We start from the raw sequence: 15,377 nt of genomic DNA on the forward strand, positions 1-15,377 counted from the left end.
CTGAAATTGGTTTAATTATTCTTACAACCTGTACATCAACACATGTGCCAAACCACTGGATGGACTAGCGACACAGTTTGCAGTGGAGCACTCTTCACTAATATGCCCAAATATTTCATTGGCTCTGATGGCTTTATCGTTACATTTGAATTATGTAGAGTTGAACTTCATTCTCATTATGAAAATACAACTGCAGGGAAAAGAAACCTCTTTACAGTGAAAGGCAAGTTGGAATCATGTTAGTTCCGGCTGACAGTCAAATTGTCTCTTGTCGACATGTTACCCATGTTTGTTCACTTCTAAGCATTTGATAAGCTGCTTGACATCTAAAATAGGGTGAAGCAACTGTTGAAGCAATTACTGGTTGTGATGTATCCTGAACAATTGCTTTCTTCGTGGATTAAATTGACCATTTACATAGAACATAGAACATACTGTGCAGAAGGAGGTCATTCGGCCCATCATGGAACATAGAACATAGAACATTACAACGCAGTACAGGCCCTTCAGCCCTCGATGTTGCGCCGACCTGTGAAACCCCTCTAAAGCCCATCTACGCTATTCCTTTATCGCCCATATGCCTATCCAATGACCATTTGAATGCATTTAGTGTTGGCGAGTCCACTACTGTTGCAGGCAGGGCATTCCACGCCCTTACTACTCTCTGAGTAAAGAACCTACCTCTGACATCTGTCCTATATCTATCTCCCCTCAATTTAAAGCTATGTCCCCTCGTGCTAGACATCACCATCCGTGGAAAAAGGCTCTCACTGTCCACCCTAACTAATCCTCTGATCATGTTGTATGCCTCAATTAAGTCACCTGTTAACTGACCCACTTAACTGATCCACCCTATCCCCGTAACACAATAACCCCTCCTAACGTTTTTGGACACTAAGGGAAATTTAGCATGGCCAATCCACCTAACCTGCACGTCTTTGGACTGTGGGAGGAAACCGGAGCACCCGGAGGAAACCCACGCAGACACGGGGAGAACGTGCAGACTCTGCACAGACAGTGACTCAGCGGGGAATCGAATCTGGGTCCCTGGCGCTGTGAAACCACAGTGCTAGCCACTTGTGCTACCATGCTGTCCATTTGTGGGCTAAATACAAGAATCCATCCTGCATTTCTATTCAAAAAGTATATCAATCAGGTCAGTCAAAGGTAGAGGCTTGATAGACAAATAATCTTAGGAAGGGGATGATTGCTTCATAGTAATTAACCCATCCTCAGATTAAATAACCAGCAGTCAGCTCTCCTCCTCAAAGCGGAAAGCAGCCTATGGTCATCTGAGACTTTACCGAGTTAACCCACCGCAATGGAGGGGGGGTGTGTGTGGGGACGAAGAGAACCGGAGAATCCACCAGTTAACCAGTGAGGTGGCTAAAGGAGAAATGATCACAGGCTTACAGTGTGTAATCGTTTCAAGAATTGGCTTCACCAGTTAATTATAAGAGACAACGATTTATTTTGACTATAAACAAATATTTACAGAGCACTTTAAAATGGTCTTCCCATGCTCAGCTCTAGCGTCCAATGGCTGGGACAAGTACCAACACATTCAGTGAATTCCCAATCCTGTCCCTGATTGGATCAGTGGGCCACATGAGCTCTCCCTCAGAAAATGTCCCTTAAAGGGGCTAGCTACTATATCTCTCCTGCTTTAAGTTGCTGTTTACACATGGGAATAGTTAAATCGCACAAATGCCAAAACAGTAACAATCATAGAATCCCTTCAGTACAGAAGGAGGCCATTTGACCCATCGTGTCTGTGCCGACCCTTGGAAAGAGCACCCATCCAACCCTCCGTCCTATCTCTCGTAACCCTGTAACCACACCTAACCCTTTGGACAATACTGGTGAAGCTTCTCAACTGTGACATAAGCAGTTGTGATCTCAGATTCCTCCATCCACTTAGAATGGACGTCCACTAACAACAAAAACGTCGTGCCCATTAACAGTCCCACATAGTCAACATGGAGCCCAACCCTTTGCCGACCTGGCCATTCCCATGGATGTAACGGAGCTGCGGCAAGTAACTGTTGCTGAAACTTGTACAGATCAAGTGCTTTATCACTCTTTCAATTGTAGCATGGATGCCAGACCACCATACGTAGCTTCTCGCTAGCATCTTCATTTTAGACATGCCTGGATGCCTGGATGGGCACTATGTAACTCTTCCAGTAGATATTCTCTTCCTGGCCCAGGGACGGCCACTTTCGATACCCAGAGGATGATACCATTCTCACAGCTAAGCTTGTCTTCCCTGATCTGGTAAGGCCTCATTTCCTCTGAAGCGCACTCGCTTCGCCATCCATACAATATCATCTGTTTCACCTTTGGCAACATTGAGTCTCTGTTTGTCCAGCACTTAATCTGTTAAGCCGGCACTGACAAAGCATCTAGAAAATTTGTGGCAATGGAATATGACTCTGTGTATCTTCATTGGCCATTTACGTTCCTGGACGATGTTCAATGATGTACTCATAAGCCGACAAAAACAACACCCAACACTGTATCTGGGCAGAAGCTATTGGTGGAATCGCCTTATCTTCTTGTGGTCTGTGAAATGTCTCCCGTTTAGATATTAGTGGAACATTTTGATGCCATAGATGATCACTAGTCCCAGGGGCTGTTTAGCACAGGGCTAAATCGCTGGCTTTGAAAGCAGACCAAGGCAGGCCAGCAGCACGGTTCAATTCCCGTAACAGCCTCCCCGAACAGGCACCGGAATGTGGCGACTAGGGGCTTTTCACAGTAATTTCATTTGAAGCCTACTTGTGACAATAAGCGATTTTCATTCATTTTCTCTCTTGAGTTGTGAATAGTTCTTCTCTGCATTTGTAAGAATTCTCAACGCATATCCCACAGGTCTCTCCCACCCATCATCCATTCTGAGGGATAAAACTGCCCCAGCGCCATATGGAGATGTACCACATGTTCGTATTATCTTCTTAGTGGGGTTGATGTACGCCGGTAAACACAGCGACTACTACAACTGCTTGACCTGGTTAAATGTCCCTTTTGGGGTGCTTTTCTGGCATTTCTTTAATAATGCACATAGTGGAGGTAACATTGTTGACAGGTTTGGGAGGAACTGCCCATAATAGTTAACCACCCCCAGAAAGGATTTGAGTTCTGAGGTATTCCCAGGGTCCAGTGCCTCCTTGATTGCTTTCACCTCCATGGGATGCAACCCCCGTGCTTCCACCTGATAACCCAGGTAAACCACCTCATTAGCCCGGAAGGTACACTTCTCTGTCTTGAGGTGCGCTCCTGCTTCCTGCAATCTCCTTAATACTTCTTCCAAATGCAGCAAGTGTTCTTTATCCACAGGTCCTGTTACTAATAAGTCATTCAAGTACACGACGACACCCGGCAAGCCTTGCAGTAAAGTCTCCATGATTCTTTGGAATATAGCACACGCTGATGAAACTCCAAAGGGAAAGTGTGTGAACTGGTACACCCCATATGGGTGATTATAGTCACATATTCCTTTGAGGCATGTTCCAGCTCCAGCTGCAGGTAGGCATGACTCATGTCTAACTTAGTGAATGTTTGACTTCCAACCAGTTTCGCATATAGATCTTCGATTTTGGGTTTGGGGTACTTGTTCAGCATCACGGTCTGGTTCACCGTCAGCTGGTAATCCCAAAAGATGCAAATGATTTTATCCAGTTTCACTACTGGCACAGTGGGTGTTGCCCATTCGGCAAATTGCACCGATTGAATAATCCAGATTTTTCAGCTCTTCGGTTTCCAGTTTCACCAATAACGTAGAGAGCACAGGCCTAGCCCTGGAAAATTTTGGGCTGGCTTCTTGCTTCACATCAATTCTCATCTTGACTTATTTTATTTTCCCCAGTTCTTCCTGGAAAAAATCTTTGTCCTTGCTAATGATATTGATCGGGCACCCTTCTTTGATGCTAAAAATTCCTAGCCAATTTAATTTGATCTCCTGGAGCCAGTCATGCATCATTAAGCTCGCTCTCTGACCAGCCATCACAACTACAGGCAGCTGAGCGGATTCCTATCAATAGCTCACTGGGGTCATCTTTATGCTATTAGTTTATGGCTTCCCAAGTTTATGTCATTAGCCTGGTCCCAGTGTTGTGCAACCTTGGGGGATGGACCATTTCTTGAAGGTATCAGTAGATCTGCTTCCCCCTCAGTGAGGCCCCAGTGTCCACTTCCATCCATAATGCCCTTCCGTGTATCACTGACTCCACTGAGATCTGGGCCAATTTGCCCACTTTTTCATTATTGACAGACATAATTTTCCACTTTGCCTCAGGATCCATCTTTCATACTGGCATGTGCTGTACTGTACTGGTTGATTTCTGAGTGCGAGGCAGGCTCTGTTTATACTTGCATTTCTGTCTCAAATGTCCTTTTTCCCACACCTGAAGTATTCAGCTTTCCTAAATCTGCATATGTCTGGGATGTGATTTCACCCACATCTATGACACTCTGCGCACTCTAGGTCAATCTTCTACACCTTCTTGCTCTTGCAGTTTTCATATTCATTTCCTTGTTTGGGCCAGTGCCTTCACTCCTGGCACCACTGCTGCTTCCGGGTGGACTGCCCTGCTCAGAATGGTTTGTAACTCCTGGGCACCCTTTTCTGCCCTCTCCATGGCTAAAGAAATCTCCAGCGCCTCTTTACAATCTACTTCTTTTGTATCGGGTGAGGCAGTGGCAAAGTCGCTGGACTAGTAATCCAGAGCCCCAGAGTCATGCATTGGGGACACAGGTTTGAATCCCACCATGGCAGATGGTGAAATTTGTATTCAATAAAAAAAATCTGGAATTAAAAGCCAAAAGGTGACCATAAAACCATTGTCGATTGTCGTAAAAACCCATCTGGTTCACTAATGTTCTTTAGGGAAGGAAATCTGTCGTTTATACCTGGTCTGGCCTACATGTGACTCCAGATCGATAGCAATATGGTTGACTCTTAAATGCGCTCAGGGATGGGCAATAAATGCTGGCCCAGCGTGTGATGCCAACACCACATGAACATATTTTTAAAAAGTACGGCTTCACCGTTAACGCCACATACTAAACAATCTCTGAACATCTCATTTTACATAGTTTTGAAACCGCAATGCTCTGCAATCTTCTTGAGCCTCATCAAGAATGCTTTAATGGTCTCTGCTGGGGCTCTTCCAGCTGATGTAACTTACAATGCTGTAAAATTACTAGGGGCTTGGGGTGGTAATGCCCTTTGATCTCCGATCTCTGCAAATGTTTTGATATCAGGGCATCCATGGACAATAAGCTTCGAATCAGACTATATGTCTGTGGCCCACTTGCAGTTAACAAAATTACTCTCTGCTTCTCTTCCCCTTCTATTTCATTTGCACAGAAAAATAATCTTACAGCATTCCACCTGCTGTATCCAATCTTCTGTAGCAGGATAGAACGTCTCTAATTTCCCCAAAAAATAGGCACTTCGACAGTCCTCTTCATTGCTGGCTGGATTTGTCCGAACTGATTCTGCAACTCTTGCAATTGGACTTTTTCCATGAAATCTGCAATCTGTGTCCCTGGTCTTTACCTCCTTGCCAATGTAGCTTCAAGAAATGGCTCCACCAGTTAACTTGTCAGAAAGAACAATTTATTCCAACTATAAACAACTATTTACAGAGTGCTTTAAAATGCTCAAATCTCGGGTCCAACTGCTGGGTCAAGTCCCAACATGTCCCAGTGAATCCCCAACTCCTGTCCCTGATTGGACTAGCTGTTCACAAGGCCCCTCCCCCAGTGAATGTCCTTTAAAGGAGCTAGCTACTACACGGTGGTCACGGGAGGCAAGGTAGAATGTGATATCTGGGTATATGTGATAACTGAATAAGGGTCGTGAAGTAGTATCATACTAGTTTCTGAAGCAGATAAATTAATATTATCAATATTATTACAATTATTGTAAATACTCGCAATGCTACATTATTTCATTTATTTTCAAATTCTCCATTGGCATGAGTTCTTGAAGCGGAAGGGATGTAGTTTCAAACACAAAGTTTAACATTATCTGAGGACAGTTACATCATATTGGTTCAGAGTTTCTGGTGGTAATGATGGTGAAACTGTCAGCATTCACCAGCATTAATCCTCTGAAGCTGACAGCAGCTTCTGGAATTCACACATAGACAGTTAAATGTGGAAATATAGGCAATGCTGTCAGTGATTCTATAGCTCAAGTCCCCCCTTCCCTGCAAGGGTGCTTGGAAAGTAGTGCAAAACCTCACTGAGACAGCTATCGAAAGTGGTCCCATCTCTGGGAAATTTTGCCCGGGTGGTCTGTCATGGGAATCAGCAACCTGCTCCATGGAGATGGGCAGACAATCAAAGTCCCATCTAAGGGCTATTTTCCTACGCTGATGGAGCTTTCTCAGCATCACACTGCTCTCCAACTGAGTCAGAAACCTGGAAATGATTTGGTGGCTACATCTTCATGGAAGACCTGAGTGGCATTAGAACCTGCTCTCCATGCACCTTTAAGATGGAAGGTTGAAGCGACCATAGCCTTAGCTGAAAGACTAAGATGGGTACTGATGTCCCCAATAGCTCTGAGCCCTCTTTGCTTCTAAGTTCATAAATTCATAAGATATAGGAGCAGCACGGTAGCATTGTGGATAGCACAATTGCTTCACAGCTCCAGGGTCCCAGGTTCGGTTCCCGGCTGGGTCACCGTCTGTGCGGAGTCTACACATCCTCCCCGTGTGTGCGTGGGTTTCCTCCGGGTGCTCCGGTTTCCTCCCACAGTCCAAAGATGTGCAGGTTAGGTGGATTGGCCATGATAAATTGCCCTTGGTGTCCAAAATTGCCCTTAGTGTTGGGTGGGGTTACTGGTTATGGGGATAGGGTGGAGGTGTTGACCTTGGGTAGGGTGCTCTTTCTAGGAGTCAGTGCAGACTCGATGGACCAAATGGCCTCCTTCTGCACTGTAAATTCTATGATTTAGACATCACACATTATTGGGGTTAGGGCCCAGAAATGGTCCTGACCAGTTATTTTCTAAGTTCAAAATATTCCAACCTACGCTTGCCCACAGGACTTGCTTTTGAAACTCTTCTCGACTGTGTTCAATTAGAAATCATTACCAAGAACCTGCCCTTTTATATAGCTAGTCTCGTAACGACTCTTGAAAAAGTAACACTTGGTTGAATGAGATATAACTGGCTTTTTAACAGTGCTCTAAATTTTCTGAACAATCTCTTTGGCCTTCATAAACTAATTTTATATTCGTGAAATGTCAAATTTTTACATTATGAGAATGGAAATTCTGCAAGTTTCTAGGATTTCTGTTGAAGTTTTAAAAAAATGAAATTTCAGCTGTTATCTTACTCCGAAGTATATGTTTGTTTCCTCGAAAACATCAAATGATATTAAAAAGTGAAGGGATTCAGTGCTTTTTTTGCCGTATATGAGAGTACGACAATTATTATTCTTATTATTATAATGTAATTGGTTTTTTAATCCCTTTGGTGACAATAGTATCATTGGACATCTGGAGACAACCTTGCCTTGGCACCGGACTCAAACTGAGGTTGGGAAAGGGGAAATCGTCTACTCAAGAGATTGTGAGATCTATGGCGCTGACACGCCACCACTGTTCACACGTCACACTTTGGTTCATCAGGGGTAATTTTCACCCAAAGAAAGGGGTTGAGTCAGTTGAAAAATCCAAATCCACCTCCAATCGACCCACCTCTGACTTTAATAGAAGGGGGGAGATGAACAGGTGTCCACACAATTCCAAGGAGGCTGGTTAGTACTTTAAATAAGATTATGAGGCGGCGAGCCTCTCTGCTGTTTCTTTAATTCTGGATGACGTGGCCTCTGTAGCCTCAGGAAATCCAGCAGTCACATCAAGGTGAGGATTTACTTGGCAGACCAGGAAGTTAGTGGGTATATACCTATCTGTTGGATCCAGTATGCATGATGGAGGAAACTCCATGATCAGGAACACCCCATACGACCAATCTCACCAAGTCCCTTATTTCCCTGGTCCAGTCCTTCAATTTCACCACCCTCAAGCCTCCAGCTAAAACCCACTGCCCCCACCCCCACGCCCAGCACTCCGGCCTTCCCCGCATGCTTCCAAATTCCCTTCTAGGTCTCAAACCTTTCCTCCAGGCCTCTGATTTCACTATCTACCTCCCGCCTCACGTCTGCAATCCACAACCCCACATACCACCTGCCACTACGTGCCGCCCCCGCAACCACTCACCGCTGGGATGATTGGCAGCCACCACAACCCAGGGTTTAAGCTTCATGCTGTGCGGGGAATCCCTGACCTCTAATATTCCTGTGACTTTCTGCCCCATCCACTCTTGAAGAGCCAGGGAAGCAACAATCCAAGCTATTATCTCAGCTTCATTGTGAATAATATGGGGCACAGTGTCACCTACAGGTACAATTGACATTTTATAATGCACTCAACAATTGTATCAGTATAATCATTAATAAAGTTTTTCTTATGAATTCTCATATTGGTACTAAATAGTATTAACTTGCTTTATTGTTCACGGAAATTTCCAAATAATCTTTGATATCATACAAGTCACGATTACAGCATTCTTGAAATGAAATGAAAATCGCTTATTGTCACAAGTAGGCTTCAAATGAAGTTACTGTGAAAAGCCCCTAGTTGCCACATTCCGGCGCCTGTTCGGGGAGGCTGACACAATCTACAGGGCAGCACAGTAACACAGTGGGTAGCACAGTTGCTTCACAGCTCCAGGGTCCCAGGTTCGAATCCCGGCTTGGGTCACTGTCTGTGAGGAGCCTGCACGTTCTCCCCGTGTCTACGTGGGTTTCCTCCGGGTGCTCCGGCTTCCTCCCATAGCCCAAAGATATGTGGGTAAGGTGGTTTAGCCGTGCTAAATTTGCCCTTAGCATCCAAAAAGGTTAAGTGGGGTTACTGGGTCACGCGAATAGGGTGGAGGCATAGGCTTCTCTTTCCAAGGGCTGGTGCAAACTCGATGGGCCGAATTGCCTCCTGCAGCACTGTAAATTATATGATATGATGCTATGATACATATTCTCCTCAGTGCCTGAAATGTTTGACGCCAGGCCCTGCAGTGACCAACCCCATGTCAAACCTCCTCCTCCTCCTGCGAAACGTCCTCCAAAATATACTACAAAAATCCCAAATGATCTTTATGAGTGAGTGAGTTACCATGAGATTTCCCAGGAATAAATGCATTAGCATGTGTCAGGAATGGTCGGGGGGGTCATGAGCGGTGGGGCGGGGGGGGGGGGGGGGGGGGGGGGTGGGGGGACATATGGGAAATCAGTATTTGGACAAAATGTGTGCACTATTTTAATATTCTGCCTCCATCTCTGGCCAATAAAGATCATAATACCGTTACCGCCTCTTTTAATCTGCGAACATCCTGACGGCAGTCTGCCAAGATGCACAACACTGGTGAGGATAGTACTAAAATTCTTTAGAGTGGATTGTACAAACTTAATGCCTCACACCAACCAACATGCCCAAGGTGAGGCAGAGCCCCTCTCTTTTCCTGCAAAGGCAGCTAAGTGCCCACAAATATTCTTGCACCAACTGTCCCCCAGCATTGACTCAGTGTGTATGATCTATGATACAAATACGGTTTATAATTACAGTAAGGATTCGTTAGAGAACTACCTGGTCAAATTGCAAATCCATTGAAAGAAAATGTGCTGAAAACAAACATGACATGATTACTGCTGTGGTACTCATTTATTTCTGCCGTGACAGGGAAATTATGTCGCAGTTATGCACCTTGATGGATCAACATTTCCAGATATGAGTAAGCAATCAATACTACAAGAGCTGCAGATGGTATGACAAAATATGGTTACAATTACAGCATGCAACCTCTCAGTATAAGTTTAAAAAATATTAGTTTTGTATGTTGTAGAACTTGCTTTCTTGTCAATCTTTATTCAACCTTCCCTCTCCTCCTTTCCCAAGACACTGACTCTCGCTACGCTGTAGGACCTGAGGTCCCCACAGCCCTAAGCTCCAGTATATGCACGTGCCTCAGCAATGAGTGTTGGCAGCCTATTCAAGCCTGGTCCTGTCCTCTGCTGATAACTAAGGACATGTACCATCCTGTAGGGATTCCTGAATAATGCTTGGGAGCAGTAAGCCAGGTTTCTTTCTTCATCTACAGCATAGGAGTACTGTTACTGTTAGTTGTGATGCCTCTTCAGCCTCCTCTGGTTGAGTTCAGCTAATCCAGCACATAATTCAGGCATAGGGGACTGGAACACACCCCCTTTAATAATGTTGCAAACTAAATATTCTTCAGGATTTAAAACAAAATACATACTTTTATTATCATGCAAAGGACAGTCAGAAAGAAGCACTGCTTATGATTGTAAATATAAGAAGTATTAACATGGCTAGGTCATATGGTCCTCGAGTCTGCTCGACCATTCAATAAGAACATGTATGATTTTCTCAGTCAACTCCACTGTCCTTGTCCTAATCCTTTATTGCCTGAGATGTCTAAAGATTTTCTTTCTTCAAGACTGCAATCTATTGATTTGTATCCACTACATACTGAGGGGCACGATTTTCACTGCTACATGTTTAGTGACTCAGATATGTACATTTGAAGAAAACAATATCCATTCAATTTCAAAATTGTGTCCAACGCAATTATTGATATTTGTTCCAGATGCGAGAACTAAGACATGAAAATCTAGTAACATTCTTTGGTGTATGTACAGATTTACCACACAGATGTATCGTTTCACAATACTGCAAAAAGGGTAGTTTAAAGGTAAGCTGATTGTTAAGTGTGTAAATTATATAGCACCATTGAGTATTTTCAAAGGTGTATTAAACTTTATCACCGTGTAATCAGTTCACAGAGAATGGTGTTGACCATTCAGCTCCACCTATTGCTTCCTCCCCTTTCCCTTACCCAGCAAGGCAATCCTCCTCCCAATGACTTCCCCATGGCCTCCCTAGGAATGCATACCTTTCTCCACTTTCCGTGCCCTCTCTAAGATAATCTTGTCTGTAAGGTTTACAGACTGTCTGCTTTCTTAACCCTCTTCACACTGTTACAATCCTGTTGATTCCCTTATTTCCGCTTTCTTTATTTTTGCCATTATCATTTTTAATCCACGGTTGCTTAATGGACACAAGTCAAGCAGCAGAGAGAATGAAGAATTCAGGAATTTGCAACATAGTATATGGTGCTGTTAGCGTCAGACAACAACACCCAGAAATTGTGGCACCCAAGAGATGAGGTGGGACTCGGTTTGCTTGGATGGCTGGTGGCCAACGAATTAGCCAAAAGAAGGCTGGATTCTGCCCGGTAACAGATGGTGATTGGCTCCTGCCTGAGTGGGCTGATTCTAGAGGGAAGCAGAGTTGAGACCTGGACACACAGGGACAAGGACCTGCTCCCTCTCTTCTCTCTATCTCTCTTTCTGGACGCGATCTATCCAAATTGAGTCCCGTGATGAGCGCATTTAGCCGGGAGTTTCCCAGCATTTGCAGCAGCGAGAAACACCATGCTATGTATTGGGACCACAGCAGGAAATACCACGGCAAGGTCGGACTTAGTCCATTTTTAAATGGTGTCTGGATCTCTCAACCCCTGCCACGAGCCTCTAATCCCCCCCAAAGTCCCAACTTACCTATAAGGGGGTCCTCAGACCCCTGCACCCCACCTCACACGCATAGGGCACCCCTTGGCCTGGTCCCCAGTATGGGAAAAATGCCAGCCTGGCATCTTGGCACCGCCAGCCTGGCACCCTGGCAGTGCCCCACCAGCTGAAAGTGCCACCTGTGCACCTTGGCAGTCCCTGGCAGTATCTTTTCCTAGAAGCAAAGTTGCTCATTGAAAATGATTTGAAAATTTGTTTAATTGGAAACATTCATGCAACCTCCTGTCATGGATCAATACCCGTAGAATATATATCTTTTAATGCTGTTTCTTCATTCCATTGGAGGGTAATAGTATCACAGGGTCCAGGTTGCCACCATCTGTAAAGCACAACAAGTTGTATTTATTCAGCACATTTAATCCAATCGCACTTCACAGATGTGTGCAAACACAGAACTACGTCAATAAAAACTCCTAACATTTTCCACATCAGCGAAACTAAAGGAATTAGTTTTTTTTTGAGCGGCGTTAATATTCCAATATACAATTTACAGTGTTGTTGGTGGGATATTGCGGCTTTAAACAAAAAAGGGCGAGGAGGCAGACAGAAGTTGCACCCAGCTGCCTTTCTGATCAAGCATTTGGGAAGGGCACCTGCCTATACACAGCTTCGACCAAGCTTTCAACATTTTCCTCCAATCACAAAGCTGAATTAAAAAGTCCGCACATATTTATCGGGGTAACAAACAGTCAGTGGATATATTCAATAGACAGGTATTCCATTTTCTTTCCCCAGGATATCTTGAAAAACACAGATTTTGAACTTGATTGGATTTTCAAGCTCTCACTTGCTTACGATATAGTAAACGTGAGTAAGATTTTATATGTTGACGGTAATGAAGTCCGTATTAATTGTGATATCCATTTGTGAGAGGAATGAGATTTGAAAACAACCTGATATTCTTGTGAAAAGCCATGTAAGTTTGAAATGAAACTTTCTGGTTTAATTGGCTGGATTTCAGACCCCCACCTTTCCCCTCGCTGTCCCCCAAGCTGTTCCCCAGAATACTCTTGGTGAGCGGGTCCCAAAAACGGCAGCCTACTCGCCATATTTAAATAAATAATTAAAGGCCAATTGAGCTTGCTACAAACCAATTGACCGGGATACTAAGGCGTGAGCAGGTGGGCTGACATGGGCAGTCTATTTATGAGACTGAGTTGCAAAAAGGCAGGAAGGAGGAGGGGGCAGATCATTCAGGAGGTTTCCTGAGAGCATCGAGGACATCCCTTCAAGGTGTAACACCTCACTCTTCATTCCTGGCCAACTTGCCAAGCAAGTTAATTAAATCACTCCTTGTATTATTTGTGTTGATCGAGTGTAGATTGACTATAAGAACAAAGAGATCTGGCTGGAACTTTATACATCACTACCACCTTCCCAAAGATAATTAAAGATACACCACAAATGCTGGCCAAGACACATACCATGAAATAATAAAGGCTTATTAGGCCTTATAGCTGGATCATGCTGGACAATTCTGACAACCACCCCTCAGAAAAGAAATAAACACTTTATAAAGGGAACAGGGGTGGTTTACCAGGATGTTACAGGTGTGGCGCTAACAATTATACTCGAAGCCGAGAGACTAGTACAATAGAGGCTTTATTGCTGTACGATGTTGTCCCTCCATCCGCAACTGTAGACTGAGGGTCTGAGCAGCTCTCATACATATTTATACACAAGCTCCCTGTGGGCGGAGCTAGCCGGCAGGGGCTGACCGGAGGAACCTGTATTACAGGTACAGGCATACATCCCCCTACTGCAGTACACATAACTACAGTGGTTATCTCACCACATTCACCCCCTGTAAAAATGAGTCCGGCGGGGGTGACATGTAACTCTAATACAAAGGATGCTATTTACAAGAGGGTCCAACAAGGAAAATCAAGAGTCCATCCGGTTAGCAGGTTACAGGTTGAGCCGAATCGGTGGTTGGACGTTCCGCTGTGATCGGCGTAGCTGTGGTGGTGACGTCGGCACAGGCGGTGATGGCCCCGATGGTGCAGGTGCTGGCGGTGTTGGTGCTGGCTGCTGGCGGGATGACTCCGAGAGCAAGCCGAAATCTTCCGTGTCCTCCAGGGTGGGCAGGGGGATGAGGGATGGACCTGATGGGGACGAATAGGGGGGCGCTGGGGTTGGCGCGGGAAGGGGTGTGGGCATGGGATCGGCACCTGAGGGAGCCAGGTCCCGGAGCGAGACTGTGTCCTGGCGGCCGTCGGGGAACTCCACGTATGCATACTGAGGGTTGGCGTGGAGAAGGCGTACCTTGTCCACCAGGGGTTCCGCCTTGTGGTGCCGTACATGCCTACGGAGAAGGACTGGGCCCGGAGTCGTGAGCCAAGTCGGGAGCGACACTCCTGATGTGGACTTCCTAGGGAAGGCAAAAACGCGTTCATGGGGTGTACTGTTAGTTGCGGTGCACAGTAGCGACCGAATGGAATGGAGCGCGTCAGGGAGGACCTGCTGCCAGCGAGCGGCTGGGAGGTTCCTGGACCGTAGGGCCAGCTGGACGGCCCTCCATACCGTCCCGTTCTCCCTCTCTACCTGCCCGTTTCCCCGGGGGTTGTAGCTGGTCGTTCTGCTGGAGGCGATACCCCTGCTGAGCAGGAACTGACGCAGCTCATCGCTCATGAATGAGGATCCCCTGTCACTGTGGACATAGTCGGGGAAACCGAACAGGGCGAAAATGGAATCCAGGGCCTTGATGACGGTGGCAGACGTCATATCTGGGCATGGGATGGCAAAGGGGAACCTAGAAAATTCATCGACCACACTAAGGATGTAGGTGTTACGGTCGGTAGAGGGAAGGGGCCCTTTGAAGTCCACGCTGAGGCGTTCAAAGGGGCGGGATGCTTTCACCAGGCGCGCGCGATCTGGCCGGTAGAAGTGCGGCTTGCACTCCGCACAGATCTGGCAGTCTCTGGTGACTGTCCGTACTTCCTCGACGGAGTAGGGCAGATTGCGGGCTTTGATCAGATGGTACAAGCGGGTGACCCCCGGATGGCAAAGGCTGTCGTGCAAGGCACGGAGCTGGTTCACTTGTGCACTGGCACATGTACCTCGGGAGAGGGCGTCTGGGGGCTCGTTGAACTTGCCGGGGCGATACAAGATCTCGTAGTTAAAGGTGGAGAGCTCGATTCTCCACCGCAAGATTTTGTCATTCTTGATCTTGCCCCGCTGCGTGTTGTTGAATATGAAGGCTACCGACCGTTGGTCAGTGAGGAGAGTGAATCTCCTGCCGGCCAGGTAATGCCTCCAGTGCCGCACCGCTTCAACGATTGCCTGGGCTTCCTTTTCGACAGAGGAATGCCGAATTTCGGAGGCGTGGAGGGTGCGTGAAAAGAATGCCACGGGTCTGCCGGCCTGATTCAGCGTGGCGGCAAGGGCGACATCTGAAGCGTCGCTCTCTACTTGGAAAGGCAGAGTCTCGTCTATGGCGTGCATCCCCGCCCTGGCTATGTCAGATCGAATGCAGGCGAAGGCCTGTTGTGCCTCGGCCGAGAGGGGAAAATGTGTGGACTGGATAAGTGGCCGGGCCTTGTCTGCGTATTGCGGGACCCACTGGGCGTAATAGGAGAAGAACCCAAGGCAGCGTTTGAGGGCCTTGGGGCAGTGGGGAATTGGGAGCTCCATGAGGGGGCGCATGCGGTCGGGATCGGGCCCCAGTAGTCCGTTTTGGACTACGTAGCCGA

The 15,377-nt window shown here is 46.2% G+C and overlaps 1 protein-coding gene across 1 annotated transcript in view; it reads left to right on the forward strand.

Annotated features, from left to right (window-relative positions):
- gucy2g (guanylate cyclase 2g) overlaps positions 1–15,377 on the forward strand; it is a 116,640-nt gene that overhangs the window by 44,503 nt on the left and 56,760 nt on the right. Inside the window, exons 12-14 of the mRNA XM_038773202.1 lie at positions 9,755–9,838; positions 10,683–10,787; positions 12,421–12,492. Coding sequence (XP_038629130.1) covers positions 9,755–9,838; positions 10,683–10,787; positions 12,421–12,492 — 261 coding nt within the window. The remainder of the gene's footprint in view (positions 1–9,754; positions 9,839–10,682; positions 10,788–12,420; positions 12,493–15,377) is intronic.

Source organism: Scyliorhinus canicula, chromosome 16 (assembly GCF_902713615.1).
Source record: "Scyliorhinus canicula chromosome 16, sScyCan1.1, whole genome shotgun sequence".
NCBI classification, from domain to species: domain Eukaryota; kingdom Metazoa; phylum Chordata; class Chondrichthyes; order Carcharhiniformes; family Scyliorhinidae; genus Scyliorhinus; species Scyliorhinus canicula.